The sequence below is a fragment of the Narcine bancroftii genome, chromosome 1 (assembly GCF_036971445.1).
Source record: "Narcine bancroftii isolate sNarBan1 chromosome 1, sNarBan1.hap1, whole genome shotgun sequence".
NCBI classification, from domain to species: Eukaryota; Metazoa; Chordata; class Chondrichthyes; order Torpediniformes; family Narcinidae; genus Narcine; species Narcine bancroftii.
In genome coordinates, this window is record NC_091469.1 from 344,451,408 (window position 1) to 344,471,560 (window position 20,153).

Here is a 20,153-nt window from a genome sequence, read left to right on the forward strand (position 1 = left end):
ATACCAAGTCATGCCAAAACCACACTTCAGCAAGTTTGATCACCTGGCTGTACTTCTACTCCTGGTGTACAAGCAGAGACGGAAGACCAGTGGTGAAGACGGTGAAGGTGTGGTCAAGTGGGGGCGGAGGTGCGTCTACAGGACTGCTTTGAATCGATGGATCAGAACATATTCAAGAACTCATCCATAGACTTGAATGAATATGAAACAGATGCCACCGACTTCATCAAGACCTGTGAGAATGAGTGTGTGCCTACGCACAAACACCAGGTGTTCCTCGATCGGAAGCACTGAATGAATCAGAGAATTTGCAACCTGCTGAGGGTGAGGACAAGGGCATTTAAGCCTGAGGATCAGGATCTTTACAAGAAGCTCAGGTACAACCTGCAGAATGCCATCTCTGAAGCAGCTAGAGATAAGCTAAGTGCAGGCCATTACAGCCTACAAAGTGAGGGTGAACACAAAACAATGGCAGTGATGCTTCACTACCTGATGAGCTGAACACCTTCTATGCCTACTTTGAGAAGAAGAACCAAACAGTGCCTACCAGAAACTCTGAAAAGGCTCAAGACCCTGTGATCTCTGTCTCTAATGATGATGTCAGAACATCATTCAAGAGAGTGAACCCCCACAAGGTGACAGGCCCTGATGGCATTGCTGGCAGCTACTGAAAATCTGTGCCAACCAACTAGCCAGAGTGCTCACGGACATTTTCAACCTCTCATTGCTGCAGTCAAAGGTTCCTACCAGCTTTAAAAGTGCATCAGTCATCCTGGTACCCAAGAAGACGTGTGAGCTGACTCAATGTCTACTGCCCAGTAAGTAGCATTAACTTCTACTCTGGTAAAATGCTTTGAGAGACAGGTCATGATCAGAATTAACATGTACCTAAGCAAAGATCTGGACCTCACTGCAATTTGCCTATCGTTAAAATTGCTCCACAGCAGATACAATATCATTGTTTCTCCACTCTGCTATGGATCACTTTAAAAACAGAAATTCATACATATGGCTGTTCTTCATCGACTATAGCTCAGCCTTCAATACCATCTTTCCCTCAATGCTGGTCAAGAAACTACAAATTCTTAGTCTCTGTACCAGCTCTGCAACTGGATCCTTGACTTTCTCATCAGAAAACCACAGTCAATATGAATTGGAAACAACGTCTCCTCCTCACAAGGATGTGTGCTTAGCCCACTGCTCTACTCAATCTACACCCATGACTGTGTGGCCAGGCACAATTCCAAAGCCATCTGCAAGTTTGCTGATGACACCAGAGTTGTTGGCAGAATCACAAATGACAATGAGGACGCATATAGAAGGGAGATATATCATCTTATTAAATGGTGTAATGACAACAACCTTGCACTCAATGTCAGCAAAACCAAAAAGGTGATTATGGACTTCAGACACACAACCCAGTCCTCATCGAGTGCTCAGTGCTGGAGAGGGTCAAGAACTTCAGGTGTCAACATCTCCGAGGATCTGTTCTGGAGCCCCCAAGTTGATGCAATCACAAAGCAGGCTTGCCAGTGGATATACTTTGTTAGGTGTCTGAAGCAGTTTATTATGGTCTGAAGACTCTCAAACTTCTACAGGTGTTCCATGGAGTGCATTCTGGCTGGTTTCATCACTGCCTGGTATGGAGGCACCAACTCTCAGGACAAGAATAAAGTCCAGAGGGTTGTTAACTCAACCTGCGACATCACAGGTACCAGACTTCACTCCGTCGAGGACATCTAAATGCGATGGTGCCTTAAAAAAGCAGCATCTATCCTCAAAGACCCCCAGCACCCAAGCTATGCTCTCTTTGCTATGCTACCATCGGAAAAAAGGTGCAGGAGCCTAAAGACGAGCATCCAGTGGCACAATGACAACTTCTTCCCCACTGCCATCAGATTCCTGAATGATCAATGAACCAAAGGCACTGCCTTACTTTGCGTGTACTTTTTTTTACATAAATAGTAATGTCAGAAGTGGTCATAATATGAAGATTTGCACTAAGATGCTGCTGCAAAACACCAAATTTCAGGACTTGTCCATGACAATAAATTCTGATGTGCTAGATTGGATTAAATCATTCTGAGGTGAGCAGACATTGGTGAACGATTAGCAAATGGAGCAACAAAAGTTCATGGAAGTGCTTCCATTCATGTAATTAAGAAAGGCCATATTCTGGAAGCAGACACTTGCATCTGAATATAAAATAACAGAGCTGTAAAGGCATTTTTGGTAAATTTTATGACAATTTTGATTTTTTTTTAACCAAAATGGAAGTAAAATAACACAGGTAAATTGTTTTTAGTTTAGTCCAGTGGTTCTCAACCATTTCATTTCCACTCACATACACTTTAAGAAATCCCTATGCTATAGGTGCTCTGTGATTAGTAAGTGATTACTTGAAAGACCTGAACAATGAAGACGCTGTTTACATCCGGTACCGCACGGATGGCAGTCTCTTCAATCTGAGGTGCCTGCAAGCTCACACCAAGACATAAGAGCAACTTGTCCGTGAACTACTCTTTGCAGACGATGCCGCTTTAGTTGTCCATTCAGAGCCAGCTCTCCAGCGCATGACATCCTGTTTTGCGGAAACTGCCAAAATGTTTGACCTGGAAGTCAGCCTGAAGAAAACTGACGTCCTCCATCAGCCAGCTCCGCACTATGACTACCAGCCCCCCCACATCTCCATCGGGCACACAGAACTCAAAACAGTCAACCAGTTTACCTACCTTGGCTGCATTATTTCATCTGATGCAAGGATCAACAAAGAGATAGACAACAGACTCGCCAAGGCAAATAGCACCTTTGGAAGACTACACAAAAGAGTCTGGAAAAACAATCACCTGAAGAAATACACAAAGATCAGCGTGTACAGAGTCTTTGTCATACCCACGCTCCTGTTCGGCTCCGAATCATGGGTCCTCTACCGGCATCACCTACGGCTCCTAGAGCGCTTCCATCAGCGCTGTCTCCGCTCCATCCTCAACATTCATTGGAATGGCTTCATCACCAACATCGAAGTACTCGAGTTGGCAGAATCCACAAGCATCGAATCCACGCTGCTGAAGACCCAACTGCGCTGGGTGGATCACGTCTCCAGAATGGAGGACCATCGCCTTCCCAAGATCATGATATATGGCAAGCTCTCCACTGACCACTGAGACAGAGGTGCACCAAAGAAGAGTTACAAGGACTGCTTAAAGAAATCTCTTGGTGCTTGCCACATTGACCACCGCCAATGGGCTGATATCGCCTCCAATCGTACATCTTGGCGCCTCACAGTTCGGCGGGCAGCAACCTCCTTTGAAGAAGACCGCAGGGCCCACAAAAGACAAAGGAGGAAAAACCCAACACCCAACCCCAACCAACCAATTTTCCTTGCAACCACTGCAACCGTGCCTGCCTGTCCCACATCGGACTTGTCAGTCACCAACGAGCCTGCAGCAGACATGGACATACCCCTCCATAAATCTTCGTCCGCGAAGCCAAGCCAAAGAAAAAGAAAGACTTAAGGTGGTATGTGAGTATGAAGGGAAGATTGAAAATCACTGCTCTGGACCCAATTTTTACTGAAATATTTTGCTTAGAAAAATTGTCATGGCCCATTTCCTTTGGAGTTATTAAACTGTGATCATAACAAGTTAATTAGGTATGATTAAAACGGTGGTTTTCAAACTTTTTCTTTCTACCCACATACCACCTTAAGCAATCCCTTACTAATCACAGAGCACCGTATGGAATAGGGAATACTTAAAGTTGTATGTAAGTGGAAAGAAAAAGGTGGAGAACCACTGGTTTAGTCAAAGAAAATACAGCAAAAATTATTGGTTAAAATTGTAAACTTTCAAAATATAATTATTCTAGGGTTTCTATGATGTTTGCAATTGACAGGACAGATAAATTGGCATTGGGGTTGATGCAACACAGACATATCGGATCATCACTATTGTCTGGATATTTAATTGCATAACACTGGCTTTTTTCAGGGATCTGCGATAAAAAAAATGTTTCATTAAGTGAAGCAAAATAATGACTGCTATCTTCTGCTGTGACCTCAAAAAAAAAATACTTTCACCACCATTCTGGGCTCCAAATAATCCTTCTAAGTAAAGCAACACTTCACCTGAATTTGCACGGTCATCTAGTGCATCCAGTGCTTCTGTAGTGGCCTTTGGCGAGACTGGACACAGACAGGGAGATCATTTTGTTGAGCACCTTTGTTCTCTAAGCTGCAAGTGGCCAATCATTTTAATTTCCTGTCTCATTTCCAAGCACTGCCAAAATGAGTCCACTCACAAATTAAAGGAACAATTCCTAATATTCTGTATGGACATTCTCCAACCAGATTACATTAACTTCGACTTCTCTGGTCTGTTAGGCCTCTCTTCTGTCACTCTCTCTCTTTTCCTATCACTGTCTCCTTTTCTCGATCTCTCCACCATTCCCTCTCCATTCAGAAAGCTACCTCCTCCCCCATTAGTTCCCATTTATTTTTTTCTGTGTCCTTCCACCCATATCCACCTAAACTCCCTTGTGTGTGGGTCTGTGTTCCTTCCACCGACCTTATGCCGCACTGTTTTCTTCAGTTTGAAATATTGTTTACATACATTTGCGACATAAAGAATGCTGAGTGACCTATTGATTTTCACCAGCTATTTTGTGTATTAAAATGACCATGTCTGAGATGTGCTGCGTGACTTAGAAAATTAGACCACGCACTTTTTTTGTCAAATTTCAATCTTAATTTAATTCCCTGGTTCGGGTTGTACAGAATAATGTAATTGCCTATTCAAGTTTCTTTTGAAGCATTGCTTAGAAACTCTGTAAAGGCTTTGTTTTGAGGTATCCATATTATCAAGGTTTTCCAGGGCAACTTAAAATTATGCATGCAGTGAGAGCCAAGAGTCAAAATAAATGGTACTTTGCAAGTTAAGGAAAAATACTGAAAGTTGATGAAATTGATGGTGAGACAAATGAAATGGTATCAGTTCATTTCACCAAATACTTCAAGAGTTTAAGGTGCATTTTAAAATTGAGAAAGAGACAGTGATATAAATGGATAGATTTAGAAATGGCCTTCCAATGTTTTGAGCCTTGGTAGCTGAAGGCACCAAAAGCAGAATGATCAAATATGTGGATAATCAAAATGCTAGCAGTAAAGGACATGTGTCCTTGAGAGTGAAGTCCATGTTGAGATTATAGTGTTTGGAAGAAGATACGTCCAAGGAGAATTTGAAAACAAGTGTGGTAATTTTAAAGTCAAGGTATCAATATAGATCCACAGGAATTTAAGAATAATAGATAACTTAGATTTTGCATATGTGAGATACATCAGAGACAGCAAAGTTTTGAATAATCTCTTATGGACGGAAAGTAAAATGAGGCAGGCTGGAGAGAATAGTGCCAAAAAGGTAAAACATGTAAAGAAGAGTTGTGAGAGATTTATGTCAAAGGCGTATCAGGAACCTATAGCAGCAGATGATCTGATGCAAGCAAGAGATCAATTTTGTTATCGAGGCAGAAATAGAGGATCTCAGTTGTTGAACAGAATTTTCTAAAATACAATTCCAATTCTAATACTGTATAAACTCTGGAGATCATCACTCCTTGAATTTGCATAGCACAGGCAATTAGGCATGAAGTCCTATGATGAAATTGAAAAGCCATTGCCTGCTCACATTCACATGGGTACATATTTACTACATGTGAAATTGAAAAGCCATTGCCTGCTCACATTCACATGGGTACATATTTACTACATGTGAAAAAAAATTGGAAACAGACATCTCTGAACCCAATTACACTCCTCAGGATTGGTAACAATAGCTTAGATCATTTGAGAATGGGAATAAGAACTAATCAAAATTGTCACTATTGGAACATCATTATTGTCGGGATAATAATTTGCTATTTCTGCAGAGGTTAGTTATAGGATCACAGAAATGTATGCCACAGAAACAAGCCCATTTGGTACATAATGGCTCATTATGTTGTAATAGATAATTATTGGGAGGAATTTGGTAAGATTAGAGTGGGTAACATTTTAAAACAGATTTTATTTGAAAGACTGAAGAATTCATATTCAGTGAACTTTACAGAAACAATGGAGAATACATTTCACAAGTAGGTGCTAATCGAAATGACATCATGAAATGAAAATACTATTGTCTTGGAGGAGACAAACTGGCTGTTTGCAAGTACCTACAGAGTGCTCACAGAAAGGTCACTCCTGGGTTTTGTTTACCTAAGACAACAGTTTGACCAAGAGGGAGTACTCCTGTGGTTTGCTGAAGAGGGTGGGAGTTTTTGCAAGTGAGAGAGTCACATGGGCTTTCTAGCAGTTGGTAAGAGAGAGAGTCACATGGGCTTTCTAGCGCAAGGGAGAGAGAGAGTCACATGGGCTTTCTAGCAGTTGGTGAGAGTGAGTCATATGGGCTTTCTAGCAGTTGGCGAGAGAGAGAGAGAGAGTCACTTGGGCTTTCTAGCAGTTGGTGAGAGAGAGAGAGAGTCACATGGGCTTTCTCGCGTAAGGGAGAGAGAGAGTCACATGGACTTTCTAGCAGTTGGTGAGAGTGTATCATATGGGCTTTCTAGCAGTTGGCAAGAGAGAGAGAGAGAGAGTCACATGGGCTTTCTAGCAGTTGGCGAGAGAGAAAGCAACTGAACAATGCAAGTCAGGAGAAACTGGTTGGAAACTGAAAGCTCAATAGTGGTGGATGGCTGAAAGTGCTATCTGTCTGATGTTTCTCTTGGAAACAGAGAAACAGAAAGGAACTCTGTGATAGCCTGAAAGAAAGAAGTTACCATCTGGAGAACCCTGATGGGGCAAATTTCATCAGCAAGACATTGAGGTGACTAATGGTGGTACCTCATTTGTGGAAATCCTGGAACAACAAATATCTCTCTGCAACCTTCCAAAGAACCTTCCTGAGCAGTAAACATTTACTTTTCAAGCACCAAAGCCTGGTGAACTTTAGACATGTTAAATTCTGTGCACAGTATAAGAATTGCCTGCAACCAGAGAACTTGGAAGAAGAAGTAATATTGAACTGTGAACCAAAGAACTTTCTTAAATGTACACACACTTCATACACGTGCACTTACAATTAGAAGGGGGTTAATTTGGGTTAGTTAAGTATAGAGATAAGTTAAAGTTTGATTCTGTTTTCATGTTTAAAGATAATTAAAAACAACTTTTGTTTAAGTAACTACTTGTCTTGGTAAATGTCTATTGCTGCTGGGTTTTGGGGTCCTTTGGGCTCATAACAATGTTCAGACCAATGATAATGTTTGACCATCTTATTAAATATTTATTACAATATTATTATTAGAAACATCTATGTTTTTAGCATCACCAGACACAGGTTTTATTAAAGAAGTCACATTTGAATAGAACATAAATAATGGAAGTGCAACATTGAAGATATGATATGGTCTCTGAAGTGTGAACATTTACAATAAATTGCAGGGGTTCAGAGAGAACTTGAAAACAGTTGGATATTACTGGCATCTTCAAAACTAGTAATTTAAATACATTGCAATAAGTGCCTGGCTTTTAGAATCAGAACCAATTCCTAACTACATGCTTTCAAATTCAAATATATCTTCCATGATTTGCGTTAAGGGAGCTATTATATGTGAGGAATTTAAGTATATAAAAAAAAATAACAGCACTGTTAGGAATTCCCTTGACCAAACTTATTTTGCTTTCCATGATGTGTACAACTCTGATTCTTTCTTTTTCTTTGGCTTGGCTTCACGGACGAAGATTTATGGAGGGGGTAAAAAGTCCACGTCAGCTGCAGGCTCGTTTGTGGCTGACAAGTCCGATGCGGGACAGGCAGACACGATTGCAGCGGTTGCAGGAGAAAATTGGTTGGTTGGGGTTGGGTGTTGGGTTTTTCCTCCTTTGCCTTTTGTCAGTGAGGTAGGCTCTGCGGTCTTCTTCAAAGGAGGTTGCTGCCCGCCAAACTGTGAGGCGCCAAGATGCACGGTTTGAGGCGATATCAGCCCACTGGCGGTGGTCAATGTGGCAGGCACCAAGAGATTTCTTTAGGCAGTCCTTGTACCTTTTCTTTGGTGCACCTCTGTCACGGTGGCCAGTGGAGAGCTCACCATATAACACGATCTTGGGAAGGCGATGGTCCTCCATTCTGGAGACGTGACCCATCCAGCGCAGCTGGATCTTCAGCAGCGTGGACTCGATGCTGTCGACCTCTGCCATCTCCAGTACTTCGACGTTAGGGATGTAAGCGCTCCAATGGATGTTGAGGATGGAGCGGAGACAACGCTGGTGGAAGCGTTCTAGGAGCCGTAGGTGGTGCCGGTAGAGGACCCATGATTCGGAGCCGAACAGGAGTGTGGGTATGACAACGGCTCTGTATACGCTTATCTTTGTGAGGTAATCAGGTACAACTCTGATTACCCAAAATCGAATTCTCTGAAATCCTCAGTTATCCAAATTTTTAAAAAAAAATTGGATAAATGAGGATATCCAAAACAAATCAGAAATCCTAATTTATCCAAGATTATATTGGAGCCGAAATGACCGGGGACATCCAGCTCCCGGCGCCGGCAGCAGCAGACCTCGGGCTCCTGGGCAGGAGTGGGACACGGGCTCCCAGCACAAGTGCGGCGTCAGTGGGGAGGTGTCAGTGATCGGCAGTGGCCAACATGTTTTTTTTTGGTGAGAATTAAACATTATTTTAATGCTTTAAAAGCCTTCCCTGGTTGTTTGTTGTTGTTTAAACATGACACAAGGAATTTGCTGTTGCCAATGGGGTGTTTTTTTTTTAAATGACCAGTTCTCTGAAAAAATATCCAAAATGGACCCTGTCCCAACCAATCCAAGTTGTACTGTTCTATTTTATTGCATTGGAAAACTCTTATTGTCATAATTTTGATGTGCTTAGTAATGTTAAAATTTACAATGTTTTGTTTTCAATTTACTGAATAGTAAAATTCTAGCCTTTGATGTTTCAGAGTTCAGTACAGTAAGTGTTTTAAATGGATCCTCATGCAAGAAGCACTCTCTGCTCCATCCTATATGCATAGGTAATAAAAAAAATGAGTCCAGCAGAAATATTTCCCACTTCACATTCCCTTGAGCTCTCTCTACACTTACAGGTGATGATCTGACCACAATAAAATACATAAAAGATGAGGAATGCAAACAAGATCAAGGTGCATATTGCCTATCTTTTACATGCTAGGGTTTGCATGATATGATGTCAACAGATTTTCTGATTCTAATCATGGTCATACATATCTATCAAATAGTGCACAACAAACACAGACATAAATCCTCAGTGGTGGAATAGCAAAGAGGATTAGTACCAAGAAATTATTCTGGATCAGTAGCAGTAGGTTAGGTGATTGCAATGGCTGTGCATTGTACTCTGGTTCTAAAATAGAGAAGAAGAGTAGTCAGTGGATTTGAATTTCAGAAATGGAATGCAATGTACATAAGTTTAGTGTTTCCAACCAGAGGTCAAAAATGAACTGAACCTTCCACCTCTGTTAAAGCCACAATAATGTGCAGAGGTAAAAGAGGGATGAATGGGCTATTTAAATCAGGATTAAGGCATTAAATACCTTCAGACCAATCTTTACGATTGTTTAAGCATTAGATTTATTATAACTGAGGCACCTGTATTGTGGAGAATATTCGTGCGAACCCCGTTACTACTTCACATTATACCTACCACCCTGTTTGGGAACTCGCATATAGCTGGCTATGGGTGGGTGAGTGTCTTTCACAATCATGGAAATCTGGGTGAATCCATCATGTGTCCAAATTCTTGGTGGGAATAAATCAGTAATGGAATGAGATTCCTGCATCATGTTCTACCTTTGGGACCTGAAAATATCTTAGATAAATAAAAAGAAATAAAGAGGAGCACTCATCCTTCTGAATATTATGTCTGGTCTTTCCATAGTCCACATACAGCATAAAATATCTCAATATTTAATTACTATATGTTACATTATAAGTAAATATTCATCAAGATAATACATTGATGGTTTTCAGACAATTAATCTGCAAATATGGGATCAACCAGTTCACTCAATGTACACAGGACTGCAGTTAAAGAATGCAGCAATGATTTAAGCAGAAGCTTACCAACATCTGACATTTCTGGGACAGAGGCAGAATAAGGACCTTCCAAGAAAGCTGGTGCATTATCATTTATATCCTGCACCTTGATGATAAACTCGGACTCAGGCTCAAGTGGCTTGTTTGTTTTCCTGTCCAATGCTTGAGCGTGCAGAATGTAATGTACTCTCTGCTCACGATCCAGACTTTTGGTTGCATGAATGTCCCCTGTGCTGTCATCAATAACAAATATAGAGCCAGCTCCTTCCCCTGAAAGGATGTATTTGACTGATCCATCACCTTTATCAGCATTTGAGTGAAGCTGCAAAAAAAAAGATAGAAGTATAAGTACATACATAAGCATATATGTGTTTAAATTAAATCTAGCCATCTCATTTGACTGAATTTATCTTTTCTTCTTCATGTATTCTCTGAGTTTCAAGGACATTATTTTTTATACCTTATTCTTCATGCAGTTGTGTGCTGAGATGACTCATTCATGAGTAGATTCCAGATGAACCCATTCTTGTCAAAACATTATGCACCATATATCCCTTCATTTTCAAGTATCAATCCATTGAGAAGGGAAAGGCTATTTAATGCCCGATCTCAAGTCAAATTTCACAATGTAAACCCAGCACAAACTATATCAGTAACACTTGCTTTCATAGCATAATATTGTAAAATATTCTATTTTTTGAGTCATCCAGGAGCATTAATATTAAGAAAATAATGTCTTTATTAAGGCTTATTTCAAAAGAGACACAAGCTTTGCATATTAAGAACAAGACATGGGACTTATAGTCGACCAAAAAATTAGCATTTAAATTAACTATTCAAAGCCATTTCCTAAATGAATTGTTCAACAAGTACTGACAGAACTGTTCCCATTTGATTAATGGCTGACTGATAGCGATCTGGCAAGTATACTACAGATGACATAGACTTCTCATCTTAATATCAAGCTATATCGCTTCCTTTAAACTTGAGCAAAAGTTCCTTTTTCTTTTTGAATCCTAAGAACTCAATTAATTGCTGTGACATCTGATTTAGGTGTTAATTAAATCTTGAAACTCATATGGATGTCAAAGCACACTGAAGGCAACAGTTTTTTTCAGGTGCATTCTCTGCTAAGAACGTGCCTGAAGAAGCAGAAGCGGCCATTTAAATTGCATTTCAGGTGGCAGCATTGAAAGCGCAGCGCTGGCCACCTGAAAGGATTCCGAGTGCATCTCAGCTCCTGTCCCTTGGGCTGTCAATTCAGGATAGCTGGCAGTCAGCTGGGACAGCCAGCGCGGGCTATCAGCGCGGGGACGTCCCCACACTGATCCTGCTGCCCAGCTCTCTCCCCACTCACGGGGACTGGAGCGGCCGGCGGGGGAGGATGGGGACTGGAGCGGCCAGCGGGTAGGACGGGGGCTGGAGCGGCCAGCGGGGGAGAAAGAGGCTGGAGCGGCTAGCGGGGGAGAAAGAGGCTGGAGCAGCCGGCGGGGGAGAAAGAGGCTGGAGCAGCCGGCGGGGGAGAAAGAGGCTGGAGCAGCCGGCGGGGGAGAAGGAGGCACTCGAGTCAGGTACCGGCATTGTTTCAGCCAGCCTCCTTCTCCCGCGCTGGCCGCTCCAGCCCCCTTCTCCCCATTCCTGAAATCAGTCCCAACAGTGTGGGGACTGATTTCGTGAGTGGGGCGAGAGCGGGGCAGCGGGGTCAGTGTGGGGATGTCCCCGCACAGACAGCCCGCGCCGGTCACCCGAAAGTGTGAGGAGTGGGAGAGGAGTTGTCAGGTGCTGGCCAGCTGACTGTCATCCGAATGCAGCCGCTTTTAGCCAGCTGCATTCAGATGGCTGGGGAGGCCACTGTGCTGCGGGGATTATCCCTCTCGGAGGAGGGTTACCAAACTCGCCTTGCAGGCGCCTCCTGCATTTTCATGTGGCCTTCCCACAGCCATATTTTGCCAAAATATGCAGCTTTACAAGTAGGTCAATTGGCCACCTGAAAGTGCCAACAGACAGGATTTCATCTGTTTGTAAGTTATGAAGGCTCAACAATATTGACTGTAAATGTGAATGCCAGATTGATGACAATCATTTACATTTCTTAAGAAAGGACATAACAGGACCTTTCAGGTGGCAGAACACCACTTTCAGCGCTGCCACCTGAACATCCTTCGCAGACACCAGCAGCTGGCTCTGGAGATGCATTCTCCTGGCGATTCCACCTGAAAGCAGCTAGAGATATGGACCCAGAAAATGCCTTAAATATGGCACTGTTTCTAGATTTGATATTGACAAGGGTGACATTGTCAACCTGACATCAATATTCCTCATTTCCACTAGCATGACATAATAAATGTGCTTTATATGCTCTATAGTTCTGTGTATATTTTTTCTGTTTTTGACTTCAGGGTCTGACTATCACAGCATCTATTCTAATACTTTATCCAAAGAACACTGGAAAGCTTTAAATTAAGTCTTAAATCCCAAGTTTTTGCATTATAACAAAGCAATATATTATTTAACAAAAATGTCAATGTATTATCAGTAGAAACATAAAACATTACAACATAGAAACAGGCAACTTCATTCTACTGCACTCCAGGGAACAAAGTTCTTGCCTGTTTAACCCAGTTCCTGAAGTCTGGGCAACATCCTAGTAAACCTTCTCTGCACTCTTTCTATCTTATTGATATCTTTCCTATTGCGAGGTGACCAAAACTGTACACAATACACCAAATTTGGCCTCACCAATGTCTTATACAACTTTACCATAAAATGCCAACCACTGTACTCAATACTTTGATGTACGAAGCCCAATATGCCAAAAGCTCTCTTTACAACCCTACCCACCTATAATGCCACTTTCAGGTAATTATGTATCTGTATTCCTATATCCCTCTGGTTTATGGCACTCCTCAATGCCCTACCATTTACAATGTATGTCCTTTCTTGGTTTGTCCTTCCAAAATGCAAAACCTCACGCTTGTCTGCATTAAATTCCACCTGCCATTTTTCAGTCCATTGTTCCAGCTGATCCAGATCCCTCTGCAAGCTTTGAAAACCTTTTTTCACAGTCTACAATGCCTCCAATCTTAGTGTCATTTGCAAACTTGCTGATCCAATTTACCACATTATCATTCAGATCATTGATATAGATCACAAACAACAATGATCCCAGCACCGATACTTGAGGAACATTACAAGTCACAGGCCTCCAGTCTGAGAAGCAGTCATCCACCACCACTACTCTTTGGCTTATCCCATTCAGCCATTGTCGAATTAAGTTCACAACTTCATTATGAAAACCTGGCGTCTGATCTTCCCTTACTAAATGGGACCTCATCAAAGACATTACTGAAGTCCATGTAGTCAACATCCACAGTTTTTCCTTCATCAACTTTCATGGTAACTGTCTGAAAAAACTCTAAAAAATTGGTTTACTATAACCTTCCCATGCACAAAGTCATGTTAACCATCCTTAATCATTTTCTAGTTATCCAATTAATTGTATATCAAATCTCTTGGAACACCTTCCAATAATTTACCTACTTCTGACATCAAGCTCACCAGTTTATAATTTCCAGGGAAACTTTGAAGCATTTTTTAAACAATAAAACAGGTGACCTACCCTCCAATCCTCAGAAACCATACCCATGACTAAAGGTGTGACAGTGTCCTTGTAACTTCTCTCTATCACCCCCTCTGTAGCTCAAAGCAATTTCGCTCTCCACATTATTGAGATTTGGTTGCTCATTGGCTTGAATTAGGATATATTTGTCCTTTTTACTTCAGTGTTTTTTCTACCTTTAAGTGAGGAAAACAATGACAAACTGGCAAAAGAGCAACATTCAACTTGTGAAACTGGTAGATTGAGATAGCATCTTCATTTCAACATTTTGTTGACATGATTTATAAAATTAAGCTTTGAACATTTTTCAGTGATTTTCAAAAAGATCCATCCAATATCACTCCTCTACTAATGTGCAGAGATGTTAAATTAGAAATAGTGGAGAAGGAATCTTCAAACATCACCCATGGTCTTCTTTCATCATAACTGAGAATATAGCAGAGGAAATGCACAGTATGCTTGCCCTATTCAGTTTCCAAGGACACCTTATACAATGGGTGGCTAATAGTTTCCCAAGATTTGTAGGAGTTAGGAGAGAGAGAGAAAACACTAGAGTTATCAAAACATTAAAATTATAGTCACATGCCTGATGTAAATCTAATGATTAAACGAGTGCATAGTTCATTTCCAAGTTGGAGAAGGGGAGTGGTTGCTTGAGTTGATTAAATATGCTAAAGGGCCATGGGACACATAGTGATCTTTATTTCACAATCTAAAGAATTCATCCTCAACTGCCCACTCATCAATCGATTGCCCAGATACCAATCATTTTTTACCCTGTACCAACTTTTGGTGTAACCACACCTCACCCAATTTTTGGTGGACAATACCAGATGATGTTATGCTTATTTGAGTTCTAGTTGAAGTATCAACCTTCTCTCCCTACCCTTATTGAATTGGGTCATTAGTGCATATCTTTATGATTGAGTCAAAAGTTTAACAGACTGATTATCAACTATTTTCTTTCCACTGACATCTCACTTTAAGTAATCCCTATGCCATTGGTGCTCTGTGATTAATAAGGGATTTCTTAAGGTGGAGTGAGAAGGGAAGGTTGAGAATCATTGCTCTAAACCCAATTGTTCCTGAAATATTTTGCTTGAGAAAAATTGCCATTGGCCCATTTCCTTATGAGTCACGAAACTGTGCACATAACGAGTCAATTAGGTACGATAAAACAGTGATTTTCAAACTTTTTCTTTCCACTCACACACCCTTACTAATCACAAAGCACCGATGGCATAGGAATTATTTAAAGTGGTATATGAGTAGAAAGATAAATGTTTAGAACCATTGGTTTAACAATTGCTATATTGAAGAAGAAATGTTTTAAAAATTTGCTTTGTCATCTGTCAAAAGTTTTCAGTGCTAAATTCACACTCTGTTAGTGATGCAATACTTTAGAGCAGAAAGTCACTTTATTTCATATCTCATCAGATATTGAGCACAAATCACAAAGCTGGGTGTATGATGCACCATCAATAACTGCAAAAGACTAGAAGTTATGTAAAACTGATAGGCTTTTATTAGCAATAGAATGCTGGTTGACCATCCTGAACTAGAGAGTTGGGACAGTCACATTTATTCAGGACCCAGTGGGAGGGGCCACAGGTACAGTCAGCCAAAGGGGCATATCTAGACAGCTAAATATACTTAGTGGTTTACCACATTCGCCTCTTGTTTTAGAACAAGTCTAGTGGTGTGAAGTGAATTAGATGTTATAACAAATTAAGTCTTTCAGATGGTCTGATCCGCTGCTGCGACCATTGTAGTACCAGCTTCCACTGCAGTGCTATTGAGTCCTGGAAAGTCTAGCATGCCATCTGCTGAGGCTGGGGTAATATGCCATGATGCATCATGGGTAACGATAGGTGAAGGGGGTGCGAGGTGATCGGTAATGGTCTCTGAACCCCTGAGGGCACCAGATCCCTAACAGAGACAGTGTCCTCGTGCCCATCAAGCTACGTCAGATAGGCATATTGGGAGTTGGCATGGAGGAGATGGACCCTTTCGAACACAGGGGCAGTCTTATGGCTCTTCACATGCTTCTGGAGCTAGGCCAGCCAGCAGCGTGTTCCCTGAAGCATAATTCCGGGAAGGAAAACATTCTTTCACATGGAGTGGCACTGATAGGAGCAATCTGATTAAGTGGAGTACCTCTGGGAAGACCTCTAGATCACAGGGCTAGGAGGGTGGCCTTCCAGATGGTAGCATTTTCCCTTTCCACCTGCCTGTTCCATTGGGGGTTGTAATTGGTGGACCTGCCAGTGGCGATGCATCTGGAGAGCAGGTACTAGCGCAGCTCACTCATAAAAAGGTTCTCCGGTCACTATGGATATAGCAGGGGTACCCAAACAGGGTGAAAAGATTGTGTAGAGCCTTAATGACAGTGGCAGTTGTCATGACTGAGCAGGGGATGTCGAACGGGAAACGTGAGTACTCATCAATGATGTTAAGGAAGTATATGTGGAGGCCATAGGAGGAAGAGGCTCCTTGAAATCAATGCTTAGGCATTCAAAGGGGTGGGTAGGCTTTATCATATGTGTTCTGTCTGGTCTATCTATATGCAGTTTGCACTTCGCACAAAATTGGCAATTTCTGGTCATGATCCTGATCTCCTCAATGGAGTAAGGTAGATTGCGGGCTTTGATAAAGTGGAAGAACCTGGTGACTCCAGGGTGGCAAAAGTAATTATGGAGGGCTTGTAATGGTCTATTTGTGTGCTGGCACAGGTTCCACAGGATAGGGCATCTGGGGGCTCATTGAGTTTCCAGGCCGATATATATCATAATTGTAGGTGGAAGTTCAATTCTCCACCTCAATATCATCAATATCATGTCATTAAAAAAAAAAATTATCTCACTGCTGATTGTTGAACATGAAAGCAAATGCAGTCAACAGGGTAAATTGTTTGCCAGCAAAGTAATGTCTCCAGTAACGTACCATCTCGATAATTGCCTGGGCCTCCTTCTTGACAGAGGAGTGTTGAATTTCGGTATGGGAAAAAAGGCTATGGGTCTGCCTGCCTGATTAAGGGTGGCTGCCAGAGCGAAGTCAGGCACATCACTCTCCACTTGGAATAGGGTGGATTCTTTCACAGCATGCATCGTGGCCTTGCCTATGTCTGCCTTGCCTATGTCTGCCTTGATGCAGCTGAAGTCAGAATAATGTGAACTATTTTGTAACTGCGTAAGAATACACCTTCTTTCTGTAGTAACTGTAGTGCACCACTGTGGAGCATATGTATATACGAGTGTGTAAACAGTTTCCTGAGATGGTGGAAGGCATCAGTAAGTAAAGTCTCTTTTGTTATCTGAATCTTGCAACTCTAAGTTATTTAAGAAGCTACTCAAGTAACACAGAGAAATAACATGGTGGCCCTGGTATAAGAGAACAAGAATAAAGCCATACAATTGATTGTAAGTCACTGAAATATGAAGAGAAAGAAGAGATAAAAACATTACTAAACAAAAATGGCTGGAGCAACAGCAGTTCACACAATGATGGACTGGGAGGCTGAAGACATTGTTGAATTGTTTAAAATGTTTCAGCAGAAGTGCAATTTAGCATTCAAAAGCCATTTTAAAAATGCAACAGGAGAGGAGAAGGTCAGTTATATACTTTTTTTGGACAGGGGAGCGAGGCTTTGACTTATTTAATATCTGGGAGCTTACAGAGGTGGAGAGAAATGATTCAGAGCAGATATTTATAAAGTTTGCCTTTCACCTTGAACCCAGATCTAATCATAGAATTAAAACACTATGAATTTCAAGACTTAATGCAAGAGACTGATGAAACTGTTGATAACTTCCTCACTGGACTAAAAATTGTTGCTGAAAAATGCAGATTTAAGGATGTAGAGGAAAGTTTAGTTGATCAACCAACCGGGGAGTGTCCATCCCGAAGTGCAAAAGTCTCTTATAGGGAAGTATAGCTTGAAGCTGGCCGAAGCTATAGACACAGCCAGAGCTTTCAAAGCCATGAGGATGCAAATGAAATCCCTATCTATGCAGACCCACCCACAGCAAAGAAAAGGAAGGGTTAATGTCATAAAGAACACAATTAGAAAAGTGCAAACCCCCAAGATCTGCAAGAAGTGTGGCAGACAACATCCCTTCAATAACCGAAACAACTGTCCCACATATGGTTCTGAAGGTAGAGCCTGTGGTAAAGCAAATCACTAGGCAAAGATGTTGAAGTCTGATATGAAGAGAACATTTATAGCAGTGAAGAAAAAAGACAAGGAGAAGATCCACCACATAAAAGTAATGAGGATTCCAACACCCCAACACTGGGCATAGAATCCATACATCTTCATGTGATGCTGGGTAAAATGAAAGAAGGAAACAAGTTGCACACAAGGATCCAAATTCAGAAGACAATCCAGAACAAGCCTACGATATTTAACTTTTTAATTTTTATTTTTTATTTTTCACACTATGAACCATACTGACCAAAATACACACAGACATTTCCCTCTTGAATATTATACACAGTGTCATTTTCTCCCCTTTTACCCCCCTCCCTCACCCCCCCTCCCTCACCCCCCCTCCCTCACCCCCCCTCCCCACTTATTCAACGTTCAACCTATATGATACATTAAACCCATTAAACAACGTCGTCACACAATGAAAATAAACAAGAAATTTGCATCTTCTACTTTTACATACTGGGTCAGTTCATTTCGTTTTCTTCTCCTTCTGTCATTTTAGGCAGTGGAGGTATGCGGTAGGACTTCTCTATTGTGTTCCATGTACGGTTCCCAAATTTGTTCGAATACTGTGATGTTATTTCTTCAATTATATGTTATTTTTTCCAATGGAATAAATTTACTCATTTCCATGTACCATTGCTGTATTCTCAGGCTATCTTCTAATTTCCAGGTTGACATAATACATTTTTTTTGCTACAGCTAAGGCTATCAAAATAAATCTTTTTTGTGCTCCATCCAAATTGAGTCCAAGTTCTTTACTTCTTATATTACTTAGAAGAAAGATCTCTGGATTTTTTGGTATGTTGCTATTTGTGATTTTATTTAATACCTGGTTTAGATCTTCCCAAAATTTTTCCACTTTCTCACATGGCCAAATTGCATGTACTGTTGTTCCTGTTTCCTTCTTACAGCAAAAACATCTGTCTGATACTGTTGGGTCCCATTTATTTAACTTTTGGGGCCTGATGTATAGCCTGTGTAACCAATTATATTGTATCATGAGTAACCTCTATGATATTTAACTTAAAGGTGAAGCTGGATACTGGATCACAAAGCAACATCCTTCTACTCAGACTCTACCACCAGATATTTCCAGAGAACCTAACAAAAGGGTATCCAAAAGACAGTGCATTGGAAACAGCAAATGTCACATCAACTGCCTATGGTGGACGCATGATCAAGCAGCTATGGAGAGCTAAGATCAATGGCTACCATAAGGGAAAGAACATCCTCTGTTCGTTCTACATGGTAGATGCAGACGGACCAGCAACTCTAGGTCTGGATAGCTGCCGGGAGTTGCAGTTGATCTCTGTCAATTATGAGATGCAGATGAAGAAGATATCCAAAAGGATCAACGGAAACACACAACAAAAAGAGGAAATGATTTCCACCAAAGTACCTGCCAGGCCATGGCACACAGTTGGAGCAGACTTGTTGACCGAGAATCAAGAGTGGCATTTAATAGTAGCCTGTTACCACTCTAAGTTTCCATTTATCAAAAGGGTGAAAGACCTGAAAGCATCAACTATCACCTCAGAAATGAGAGCACTCCTTTCTGAACAAGGAATATCTGAGCAAGTAATATGTGACAATGGAACACAGTTCGTGTCACACAAATTCAGAAAGCTGGCTGCAGAGTATGGGTTTGTTATCACTACATCATCTCCTTACTACTCTAAAGGTCATTGGTTAATTGAAAGACAATTTCACCTGATTAATTCATTTAGGTCCTTCAAACAGCTCAGTATTGATTTTAAGGGACCTCTCCCCTTCACGAACAGGAACACTTTCTTCCTCTCTATCACTGATGAGTACTCCCACATCCGTAAGCCATTCAGTGTCCAGACACGTCAACTTCATCAGTCATAAAGGCCCTAGATCCCATTTTCACCATGCTTGGGTATCCCGGCTATATTCATAGCGACTGAGGCTCATCGTTTATGAGAGATCAGCTACGTCAGTACCTGCTGGTGAGGGGCATCATATCCAGCAGGACTACAGGCTACAAATCCTGGGGGAACAGGAAGGTTGAAAAGGAAAATACCACGGCTTGGAAGGCTATCAAACTAACCCTGCAGTCAAGAGGCCTTTCAGATTCACGCTGGCAGGAAATCCTTTCTATGGTGCTCCATTCCATCTGGTTGTTACTATGTACCACAAACTACACTACTCCTCATGAACTCCAATTCAATTTTGAAAGAAGGTCAGTATCAGGAACTACA

The 20,153-nt window shown here is 41.4% G+C and overlaps 1 protein-coding gene across 1 annotated transcript in view; it reads right to left on the reverse strand.

Annotated features, from left to right (window-relative positions):
• Window positions 1-20,153, reverse strand: part of LOC138749252 (cadherin-18-like) — an 800,124-nt gene that overhangs the window by 228,536 nt on the left and 551,435 nt on the right. The window contains exon 4 of the mRNA XM_069910408.1: window positions 10,127-10,421. Coding sequence (XP_069766509.1) covers window positions 10,127-10,421 — 295 coding nt within the window. The remainder of the gene's footprint in view (window positions 1-10,126; window positions 10,422-20,153) is intronic.